The 12318-nt window shown below is 38.7% G+C and overlaps 1 protein-coding gene across 6 annotated transcripts in view; it reads left to right on the top strand.

Annotated features, from left to right (window-relative positions):
- spop (speckle type BTB/POZ protein) overlaps positions 1 to 12318 on the top strand; it is a 129828-nt gene that overhangs the window by 78690 nt on the left and 38820 nt on the right. For all 6 annotated transcript variants that reach the window (XM_072249075.1, XM_072249079.1, XM_072249077.1 and 3 more), the window contains 2 exons: positions 3760 to 3911; positions 10150 to 10277. In XM_072249075.1, coding sequence (XP_072105176.1) covers positions 3760 to 3911; positions 10150 to 10277 — 280 coding nt within the window. The remainder of the gene's footprint in view (positions 1 to 3759; positions 3912 to 10149; positions 10278 to 12318) is intronic.

Below are 12318 nucleotides of genomic sequence, written 5' to 3'. Positions count from 1 at the left end.
GTTCGCACTGCATTAGTGGTGCTGGTAATGAGGGAAATAAAGATACGAGGTGGTGAATGGAGAATGTATCAAGCAGGTTGCACTTAGTCAAAGTTGATAGAGAATATTCTATAAGATGTGTAACATTCCCTGTAGATTGTGGAAATGTTCTGAGCAGATTAAGTCATGGATTTACCGGAGCACATCACACCTTTTGAGCTGCTTCATGTTGCTTTGATATTTCTGATCAAAAAATAGATGGACCATGCTGATTTCCATAATGAAAATATTGTGTATTATGGTTAAACTTATTGCAGACTATTAGTCTGCATACTATTCTTTCTGTGCCATGAATGTGTCACTTAGCAAGTACTGGCTAGACTACAGGGTTTTACCACCTCCCCCCCCCCCGGTTCAGTCCCTTCCCACTTACCTCTGTGACATCTCACATGCTCTTGATCTTTTCAAGGATCTTAGGTTCCCTGGCCCCCATCATATTTTTACTATGGATGTCCAGTCCCTATACACCTCCATCCCCCACCAGGAAGGCCTCAAAGCTCTCCGTTTCTTTCTGGACACCAGACCCAATCAGTTCCCCTCCACCACCACTCTCCTCCGTCTGGTGGAATTTGTCCTCACTCTAAATAATTTCTTCTTTGGGTCCTCCCATTACCTTCAAACAAAAGGGGTAGCCATGGGTACTCGCATGGGTCCCAGCTATGCCTGCCTATTTGTTGGCTACTTGGAACAGTCTGTGTTCCAAGCCTACACTGGTGACCGTCCAGCACCTTTCCTATGCTGCACCGTTGACAGCATTGGTGCTGCTTCCTGCACCCATGCTGAATTCGTCAATTTCATCCACTTTGCCTCCAACTTCCACCCGGCCCTCAAATTCGCCTGGTCCATTTCTGATACTTCCCTTCCCTTTCTTGATCTTACTGTCTCTATCTCCGGAGACAGCTTATCTGCTGATGTCTATTGTAAACCAATGGACTCTCACAGCTACCTGGACTATACTTCATCCAACCCTGCTACTAGTAAAAATGCCATCCTCCTCTCTCAATTCCTTCGTCTCCGCTGCATCTGATCTCCCCCTGGCACTTGTCCTTGCAAGTGGAACAAGTGCTTCACCTGCCCCTACACCACCTCGCTCACTACCATTCAGGCCCCAAATGTTAAAAGGCCTGAACAGATTAGATATGGCAAAGTTATTTCCCATGATAGGGGAATCTAGGACAAGAGGGCATGACTGCAGCATTGAAGGATGTCTATTTAGAACAGAGATGCGGAGAAATTACTTTAGTCAGAGGGTGGTAAATCTGTGGAATTTGTTGCAATGAGCGACTGTGGAGGCCAATTCATTGGGTGCATTTCAGGCAGAGATAGATAGGTTCATGATTAGCCAGAGCATCGAAGAGTATGAGAAGTTAGGGGAGTTGGGATGACTGGAAGAATTGGATCAGCCATGATTGAATGGTGGAGCAGACTCGATGGGTAGAATGGCCTACTTCTGCTCCTATGTCTTATGGTCTAAACAGTCCTTCCAGGTGAGGTGACACTTCACTTGTGAGTCTGTTGGGGTCGTATACTGTGTCCAGTGCTCCTGGTGTGGCCTCCTGTGAGATCCGATGTAGATTGGGAGACCACTTCGTCAAGCATCTATGCTCCGTCCGCCAGAGCAAGTGTGATTTCCCAGTGGCCACCTATTTTAATTCCACTTCCCATTCCCATTCCGATATGTCCATCCATGCCCTCCTTCACTGTCGGGATAAGGCCGGTTGGAGAAACGCACCTTGTATTCTGTTTGGGTAGCCTCTAACCTGATGGCATGAACATGGACTTCACAAATTTCCAGTCATGTTTCCACCTACCTTCCCTTCACCAGTTCCCATCCCCTTTCCCTCTCTCATATATCTTCTCGCCTGCCCATCACCTCCCTCTGGTGCTTCTCCAACCCCTTCTTCTTTCTTCCATGGCCTTCTGTCTCTTTCACCAATCAACTTCCTAGCTCTTTGCTTCATCCCTTCCCCTCCAAGTTTCACCTGTAGCTTGGTGTTTCTCTCTCCCCTCCCTCCACCTTTCAAATCTACTCCTCAGCACTTTTTTTTTCTCCAGTCCTGCTGAAGGGTTTTGGCCCGAAATGTCAACTTTTTTCCATAAATGCTGCCTGGCCTGCTGAGTTCCTCCAGCATTTTGTGTGTCTTGCTACAGGGTTTGTTCTGTGCAGTTATTGTTAGAAGTGTTGTGAATGGAGCTAAATGGTACAATCATTTGTGGACGTACCCACATCGAATCCTATGATATCATCGAAGAAACAGCCTCAAGTATGAAATGTATTGTCCAGTTTGACTAGTTTTATGCTCCTTTGAAACAGGAGATTATTAATTCAGCTGATGCTTTTTAAAGTGACCTCCAGTGATACAATTCAAATAAAAACATTCACCAGTTTTTATGAAGGACTATGGCGCTGAAATGATGTCAGTGCCTCTCTTTGCAGATGCTGCCCAACCTGCTGAGAGGTTTTCTGTTGTTGTTTCAGATTTCCAACATGGACAGTTTTCCTTTGATTGAGGGAATATTGTTCCATGAAGCAGTGTTTTAATGCAAGGCAGTTGAAGGTTAAAGTGAGCCTGCAGTATAAGTTATTCACTTTCTAATTGTTTGAAACCTGTCAGATGAAAGTGTACATTGACACAAATATACCCAAACTTAACATTAACTATTAAAAGAATCTTTAAATGTTCTAATCAACATTTTCACTTCAATGAAACTGTTCTACAACAACACTATGATTGGTTTATCTTTGAGAATATTAACTGTATTCCATAATTGAGTTAAAGTATTTCACTTTTAGATGTTCGTGAAATTAACAAAGTGTGCATATTCTTAACTTAATGTATCTATTTATGTACTCGTACTTTCTACTAATTTGAAATGACCATAATTAAGGTTACCAGAGGCACAGAGATCAGTTTTGTGAGTAGTCTGTTTTCATGGCATTAAAGTGCTTGCAGTTTTTTAATTTAAAGTTTGCATCTGGCAAACATTTTTTTTTCTTTGAATTCACTCATTAAGCTTTTCACGTACAACTAATATAGCATTTAAGCACAGCAGAATCTGCTTTATGACAGTGAACTGGAACAGTGTCAAGAAAAACTTGTAGTGGTTGGCATTAGGAGGAAAATTATATTTAGCATTTGGACACAGAATGTCAGGTCCAAATTGGATAAAAATGCTCTCAAAGGTAGAATTGGCATGCTTCTTAGTCATCAGAGCTGAAAAGCAACTTGCTTCATCCAAAGTGATGCAGTGTTCTACATTTCCAAGTGCTGCACAATAATTGCAGGGGAAAAATGGTAAGTGTGACAAGTCCATTTCAAAAATATTGTATAAGTTGAGAAGAGAAGCAAACTGGAGGCATTAAATATATTTAATATGAGTTTAGCATTTGTTGACCTGTCTTGTCACGGGGGATAAGTTGCAGTGTTACAGCTGATTTTTTTACGTGTTGCTAAAAGGTAGATCCCAGGTAATGAGCTAATGTACAAGATAGGATTGTTGGACAAAATAGAGTTATTTAGACTGAGAGGGAGAGAGTGCTCATTTTTTTCAAGTAAGCTGTATTTTCTTACACACTAGATACAGTTATGGTGAAGGTGATGAAGAGGAAAATTGAGACAGGCCAAACCTGCATCTAAATGCTTTTCCAATTTTTTTTTTAGCCTGTATATGATTCATTCATTTTCTTTTTAACATATTTCATTTTTATGTATATTTAAGGTGCCTCCGAGTGAACCCTAAAGGTTTAGATGAGGAAAGTAAAGATTACCTATCACTCTACCTGCTGCTAGTCAGCTGTCCAAAAAGTGAAGTAAGAGCAAAATTTAAATTCTCCATTCTGAACGCAAAAGGTGAAGAAACTAAGGCAATGGGTAAGTGAAGTGACAGTATCCTTCAGGTACAGGTTTAGCATTTAAATGCGGTTCTATTTATTTGTGCAAGCTGGTCTAAAGTAACAACTATTAATGACCAATGTCTCCCAGCCTTGTGTTTCCCTGGCCTTATTGGCCAGTCATTTCTTTAAAAGAAGTATTTTCCAAAAGTTTTGGATTGTCTAATATCTTTTGTTTGAGACTAGAGTCCTTGGACAAAGAAGGTTTGCCAAATTATTCTGGTCATATTTTTAAAACAAAAGCATTACAATTAAATTTGGAATTTGCTTATTCTGATCAGACATAATTGCTTTAAATGATACCTTATCCAAGAATAGTGTCTGTGTACATTTGTTATCAATGGAAAATGTGTACCTTTATATAAACATCCTCCCCTTCTCCCACCCACCACCAAAAATAAGAAATTACTTTGTCATCAGTTGATGTACTACTTAGATTTACAAGAGTTATTCATTTATATGCAAGTGAAAGTACTCACTTGAGTGATGGAAGTTATAGTGCTCACAACTGCAATAAAAAGGCAAGCAGCAACACTCTATTAACCTTCACTCTGTAACAGCATAAAAATTGCTGAGCCAGGAAATGCGGCTTTAGCTGAAGGACATAGTAATGAGGGTTCCTACATAGATTTGGTCATTAGGAGAAGAAATTACCAACTGAATAATGAATTGCTATTGGCAACATGTACTATAGCCTCATTTAACAAAACAAAAATGAAGAAAGGAGTTATCATTCTATGACGAGACTTCCAATTTAAGCTCTGATATTACAGATGTGGCTGCTGGTTTGTTGGTAATTGGAGCCACGCCTGAACTTTGTAAAACCTTTTGTCGATTACATGTCTGCAGTTGTCCATGTCCAGTCAAACTGAATGCAGGGTGTTTCAATCTTTTGGTTTCAAATGTAACGATTAGAAGGAAGGGACATGAGAGAGAAGGATTTTCATCTGTTGTAGGAAATGGGAACTAAGGTAAAAGAAACGTGGGTTGCTCTTTCCAGCCTGATTATATGTATTGTACTTCCCATTTTAAATTAGATTTTTAAAAATTAGAATTAACTATTGAATTTTGAGGAGGTATTAAATTTGAAAACTGCTCATCTTTTGAAGTCTTTGAGAAGTCAGAGAGATATTCAACCCATTTTGAGAGCAGGAGAAATCTCCATTTGATTTATGTACAGGGTTTACAGTTGGCTTGTAGACAGCAGAGATGGAATGACTGGTGTCATTTCACAACACCTAATTTTGATAGGATGATTTGTTTTGTATGCCCAATAAAAGTTGCATATTTGTTCAGTGTGTTTGGCAATCCTCAGAGTTATGCAGCTCTAATCTTTTAAATAGATAATCCTGGAAAAACTATATGGTAGAACTATAACTAAATGAAAACAGAAAAGACGAGTTAGCACTTTAGAACTAACCAGAATGCTTCATTGGACATTAATTTATTGTTCCTCAGATACTGAAGGGCTTAATACATTTTCAACATGTTTTATTTGACTTCAATCACTCTTGTATCTGAAGGGGAGCAGTTGTCATTATAGTTTAGTTGTGCTATCAAACTGACATTTTAAGAGAAATTTGATGTTGATTAAAGTGCCATACTTGCATGAAAGTGTTACACTACTTTCTTATCCAGATATTGCATCTCTATATAGTATAATTTGTGTGCATGCATGAATTGTTCATGCATTCAGCAGTCAATTTTTTTACATGCTTTTTCTGCATCTCGAAAACTCTACATTTACATTTGAAGTCACTTTTTACACTTTGCAAAGTTTACATGAGCTTCGTTTCTATAAAACTGCTATGCAAGTCTTAAATGCTCCTTTGAGGGCTTGTGGAATAGAATTCATGGCCTTTTTGCACAAAATTTTACACAATGTATGATTAATATTTTTTCAGAGAACTGAACAGCCTTTGTACTCCAGAAATCTCAGATTTTGAAGAAAGGGAATGCATTTTTTTTTACATTAGGGGGAAATATGTTTGGACTGAGAAGTGGAATGCTTAATGATTTGGGAGATTTAGTATTGTCAAGCACCCCCAGCTCTGGCATTGGCTAGAAAGAAGCCACTGAAGTTTACTTTTAAAGACAAACCTCAGGTTTGCTTAGAAGATGTCAACCACATTTAAGTCTTATGTCAACTATATTATTTCTGGCAATACTAATACTAAACAATGACAAGTTTGCACGTTCACTGAGGATTGCATTGAAACTGCCTTGATTTATTTTGCATTATATTTTCTGGTTAGTAAGTAACAATGGCTTTCTGTAACTGAGTGTGAACTTGAAATTAGATTCCAGATGCTTTCGCGCTCCATTTCTGATTCTTTAGCAAAGCAGTGTTCATTATTTTGCTGCAGTTGACAAAATACATAGATTATCATTGTGGATTATTTTCAGTGCATTCATCAGTATAATTGCTTTCGTTATTCCATAGATTTAATTACTCGACTTGCAGGATTGGTTTAATGTTTAATTTGAATATTTTGAGTAAGCCAGTTCAGATGTTAAACTCTTAATTGGAATTTAAAGTTATAGCATTTAACAAACTCAATTTTAAAAGATGTGGACACTAAAATTTTAAATTTGGTGTTTATAGAATTAGAATTGCATTGCCTTATTAAAAAGTTGTGGTGTGTTTAACAAGCTTCTGGAACTGTTATCCACTGAAATTGGGTTTATTGAAGCACAAGAAATTGGAATAAAATTTTAATGTTAAATCAATTGAATTCTTTCAGCTTAATAATTCATTGGTGTCTTTGGAGCCTACCCATTATTTTTATCAACTGGAATACATATACAGGATGTTATATTGGTGGCTAAACCTTTTCTATTGAAATGCAAATTAATGTGAATAATAAGACCATAAGACGTAGGAGCAGAATTAAGCCATTTGGCCCATTGAATCTGCTCCACCATTCAATCATGGTTGATCCTTTTTCCCCTCCTTAACCCCACTCCCCAGCCTTCTCCCCATAACCTTTGATACCATGTCCAATCAAGAAACTATCAATTCTGCCTTAAATACACCCACGACCTGACCTCCACGGCTGCCTGTGGTTTAAAAAAAAATTCACAAATTCACCACCCTCTGGCTAAAGAAATTTCTCTGCATCTGTTTTAAATGGACACCCCTCTATCCTGCAGCTGTGTCCTCTTGTCCTACAGTACATTGGAAACATCCTTTCCACATCTACTCTGTCCAGGCCTTTCAATATTCAAAAGATTTCAATGAGATCCACTCTCATGCTTTTAAATTCCAGTAGGTACAGACCCAGAGCCATCAAAGGTTCCTCGATTGATAACCCTTTTGTTCCCAGAATCATCCTTGTGAACCTCCTCTCCAATGCCAAAATATTTTTTCTTAGATGAAGAACCAAAAAATGTTCACAATTCTCAAGGTGAGGCCTCACCAGTGCTGTATAAAGCCTCAGCATCACATCGCTGCCCTTGTATTCTAGACCTCTTGAAATGAATGCTAACATGGCATTTGCCTTCCTTACCACTGACTCAACCTGCAAGTTAACCATTAGGGTGTTCTGCACAAGGACTCCCAAGTCCCTTTACATCTCAGATTTTTGGATTTTCTCCCAACTTAGAAAATAGTCTGCACAGTGCTACTACCAAAGTGCATGACCATGCATTTTCCTTCTGCAGCCTACCTGGTTCCTCAACACTACCTGCCCCCCACCAATCTTCGTATCATCTGCAAACTTAGCAACAAAGCCATCTATTCCATCATCTAAATCATTGATATACAGCATAATAAGAAATGGTCCCCACACGAAACCCTGCGGAACACCAATAGTCACTAGCAGCCAGCCAGAAAAAAATCCTTTTATTCGCACTCACTGCCTCCTACCAATCAGCCAATGTTCTAACCATGTTAGTAACTTTCCTGTAATACCATGGGCTCTTAACTTGACAAGGTGCCACACATGATGCTGCTTATCAAAGGCCTTCTGAAAGTCTAAGTATACAACATCCAGTGCATCCCCTTTATCTATTCTACTTGTAATCTCAAAAAATTCCAACAGATTCGTGAGTTTCCCTTAAAGAAACTATGCTGCCTTTATCCTATCTTGTCCTGTGTCACCAAGTACTACATAACATCATCCTTAACAATTGACTCCAACATCTTCCCAACTATACAAGTCAAGCTAACTGGTCTATAATTTCCTTTCTGCTGCCTTCCTTCTTTCTTGCAGAGTGGAGTGACATTTGCAATTTTCCAGTCCTCTGGCACCGTGCCAAAATCCAATGATTTTTGAAAGATCATCATTAATGCCTCCACAATCTCTACCGCTACCTCTTTCAGGACCCTAGGGTGCATTTCATCTGGGCTGGGTGGTTTGTGTACTCTGCGGTCTTTCAGCTTTTTGAGCACCTTCACCCTTGTAATAGTAACTTCTCTTCCTTCACACCCTTCAACATCTGGCATGCTGCTAGTGTCTAACACAGTGAAGACAGATGCAAAATACTCATTTAGTTCATCTGCCATCTCCTTGTCTTCCCCCCCCCCTTATTATTTCTCCAGTTTCATTTTTAATAGTCTCATCTCTTATTTTTTACATACTTGAAAAAGCTCTTACTATCCACCTTGATATTGTTTGCTAACTTGCTTTCATATTTCATCTTTTCCCTCCTAATATTCTTTTAGTTGCTCTCTGTAGGTTTTTAAAGTTTCTCTATCTGTATCTCTTATCTTCCTGCTAATTTTTGCTTTGTTGTATGCCCTCCCTTTGCTTTTACATTAGCTTTGAGTTCCCTTGTCAGCCATGGTTGTGCTATGGCTTTTGAGTATTTCTTCATTTTTGGAATACATCTGTCCTGCACCTTGCTCACTTTTCTTCAGAAACGGACGCCATTGCTGCTCTGCTAGCATCTCTTTCCAATTTACTTTGGTCAACTTCTCTCTCATACCACTATAATTTCTTTTACTCCACTGAAATACTGCTACATCAGACTTTATTTTCTCCCTGTCAAATTTCAAGTTGACTCCATCATATTGTGATCACTGCCTCCTAAGGGCGCTTTTACCTTGAGTTCCCTGAGCACCCCTTGTTCATTATATAACACCCAGTCCATTATAGCTGATCCCCTAATAAGCTCAATGACAAACTGCTCTAAAAGGCCATCTCATAGGCATTCAACAAACTCCATTACCAACCTGATTTCCCCAGTCTTGTTGAAATCTTCCATGACTATGATAGCATCGCCTTTTTGTCTTGCCTTTTCTATTTTCCATTGTAATTTGTGGTCCATGTCCCAGCTAGTGTTGGTAGGCCATCAAGGTCCTTTTACCCTTGCAGTTTCTTAACTCAACCCACAAGGATGCAACATTTTTCCGATCCTGTGTCACATCTTCCTACTGATTTGATGCCATTCTTTACTAGCAGATCCACATCACCCCCTCTGCCAACCTTCCTATCCCTCTGATACAATGTGTAACCTTGGACATTCAGCTCCCAACAACAGACTGTCAGCCACGATTCAGTGATGGCCAACAGCATCATACCTAACAATCTGTAATACTGCAACAACATCATCCATCTTACATTTCTTATACCTCATGTATTGAGATGTAACACTTTGACTATATTTGCTACCTTTTTGATTCTGCATCCCTAATGCACTGATACTCACCCTGCTGGCTTTAATTTTGTCCTGTCATTTGCCTGCCCTTCCTGACCGTCTGACTACATGCTATTTTTGCTTTTTTACCATCCGTCCTATCCCGAGTCCCTTCACTCCGGTTCTCCCCCCCCCCACCAAATTAGTTTAAACCCTCGCTAACAACTCTAACAAACCTGCCTGCAAGAATATTGGTTCCCCCTTGGGTTCAGGTGCAACCCATCACTTTTGTACAGGTCATACCTCCCCCAGATGAACGTGAAGCCCTGCCCCCTGCACCAGGTTCTCAGCCACGCATTTATCTGCTGATTCACCCTGTTTCTACCGTCACTGTTGTGTGGCACAAGTAGCAATCCAGAAATTACTACCCTAGAGCTCCTGCTTCTCAGCTTTCTGCCAAGCTCTCTAAATTCTCTCTTCAGGATCTCTTTGCTTTTCCTTTTCCCAATATGCACCAAGACATCTGGCTGCTCTTCTTCCCCCTTCAAAATGCTGTGGACGTGATTATCTCTACCTGGGCTTGATCAACTTTACACTGACATTAAACTAAGTAGAATCAATGTAATTTTGTTTTGCAGAAAGTCAAAGGGCATATCGATTTGTGCAAGGAAAAGACTGGGGTTTTAAGAAATTTATTCGAAGGGATTTCCTTTTGGATGAGGCCAATGGACTCCTCCCTGATGATAAGCTGACATTGTTCTGCGAGGTATGTCCTTCAGATGCAGAAATGCCACCTCATGCTATCTTTACAGTAACCAGCAGAAATCAGTATTGCTATCACGAAGAAATAAGCTGATAACAAGTGCTGGTTAATGTTGTGCTGGTCTCCAGAATGTTCTTTGAGAATTATAAGGTACCCCATGAGCCACTCTGCATAATAATGTTAATGTCTTAAAACATTTTCAACTACTATCTGATTAATTCTTATTTAACAGATGCACTGTTCTTTTTCATCTGACTGTATTCAATCTATGATTGTTGGGATTATGCTGTATTGACACCCATGTTTTCAGATAATGTTGGCTGCTGAAAAATCCCTGAAGGATTGTCTAGTTAGATTCTTTGCAGAATGTACACCCATCTTTTCGGTATACTAATTTGCAAGATGATCAGTCTTCCAAAATTGATCAAAATTTCTTAAACTTTCTCAAAAATGGCTTCCCATATTACATTGAATAAGGCAAGCATGTGCCTTCAAAGTAAATTTATTATCAAAGTACATATATGTCACCATATCCAACCCTGAGATTCATTTTCTTATGGATATTCACAGTAAATACAAAGAAACACAGTAGATTCAATGAAAAATTGCTCACGTCAAAGACTGACAAACAACCAATGTGAAAAAGACAGCATTGTGCAAATGCAAAAACAAAAGCGCAATAATAAATAAGTAACAATTGAGGTAGAATATGAGTTGTGGAATCTTTGAAAGTGAGTCCATGCATTGTGGAATCAGTTCCAGTATTAGGGTGAGTGAAGTTATCCACTCTGATTCAAGGGCCTGATGGTTGAGATGTAATAACTGTTCCTGAACTTGGTGTGGGATTTGAGGCTCCTGAACCACCCTCCCCAATTAGCAGCAGCAACAAGAGGGCATGGCCTGGATGGTGAGGGTCCTTGATGATGGATGCTGTTTTCCTGCACAGTGTTCCTTGTAGATTTGCTCAATGGTGGGGTAGGGTTTTACCCATGATTGACTAGGCTATTCCATTCAAGGGCAAACCTAATTAATATTATATCCTGTGGAACAATTTTGAGCTGCATTATCATCAGTTAACAAAGTTGAGATGTAAAGTATGCAATTTGGGAAAATAATCCTGTTGGCTAAAATTACATTACATTTAACTCCTGTAATCACAGTATGGAAGTTTGTAAACCTGACTATATCCTGTGCATGGACTCTATGGGTTCAGCATTTCATAAACTCTTACGACTTCATTGCAGAAGAAAAACAATCCCACAATTTCCACATGTAACTGTTAAGTAATCTAATTTGTAATTGTGGTACAAATTTAAAAGGCTATCAAGATACTGATCTATATAATTCTAAACTTCCAAAGCCAATTACTGATTAGATATGCTGACTGTGCAAATGAATTAAGAAAATAAATTGAGATTACTTTTGTTTACTTTTGTTATATACTAAATGCTTTCTAGTTAGCTATAGGTGTACCTGTACCTATTGCAATTAACCCTTGATTTTAACCAGCAGTAAACTTTACAACTGATAGCTCAAAGAACTCGCAACAACTATTGAGTTTGATCTTTAATCTATGCATATTTGTCATATGTCAGCTTTTTGTTGCATTTTAAAATTTAAGTGCCTTTAGCCTAGTTGTTATAAATAATTAAATAGCAATATTATTTATAGGCTGCTAAACTTTTCCGGGGTTCAATCGCCAATTAAACTACTAATTGACTTCTGCATTCTCAGTCAAGGTTTAAATACTTGATTACCTAATGATGTCTTGAAAAGGTGTTTATTGAGTTTGATACATTTGCCTTTGTTGGTCAATAATGTGAATAAACAATGAGCAGTATGTGTAATACATTGGGTGGATACAGTTTTATTCGTGATCGCTGATCCACTCTGTTTTTAATCCTTACTGATGGTTCTTATTCATCATTTTCCTTTTTATGGGTTGGAATGTAATGGTTTGTATTTGGCTTGTATTACAAATAATGAAAAGTGAGCAGTTATGCAAATAAGATTTAAACAATTAAAATGATCAGTTTAAGTCTTT

Source organism: Mobula birostris, chromosome X (assembly GCF_030028105.1).
Source record: "Mobula birostris isolate sMobBir1 chromosome X, sMobBir1.hap1, whole genome shotgun sequence".
NCBI lineage: Eukaryota > Metazoa > Chordata > Chondrichthyes > Myliobatiformes > Myliobatidae > Mobula > Mobula birostris.
Note: the sequence above shows the minus strand (reverse complement) of the source record. Positions and strands in the feature narration are given on the sequence as shown.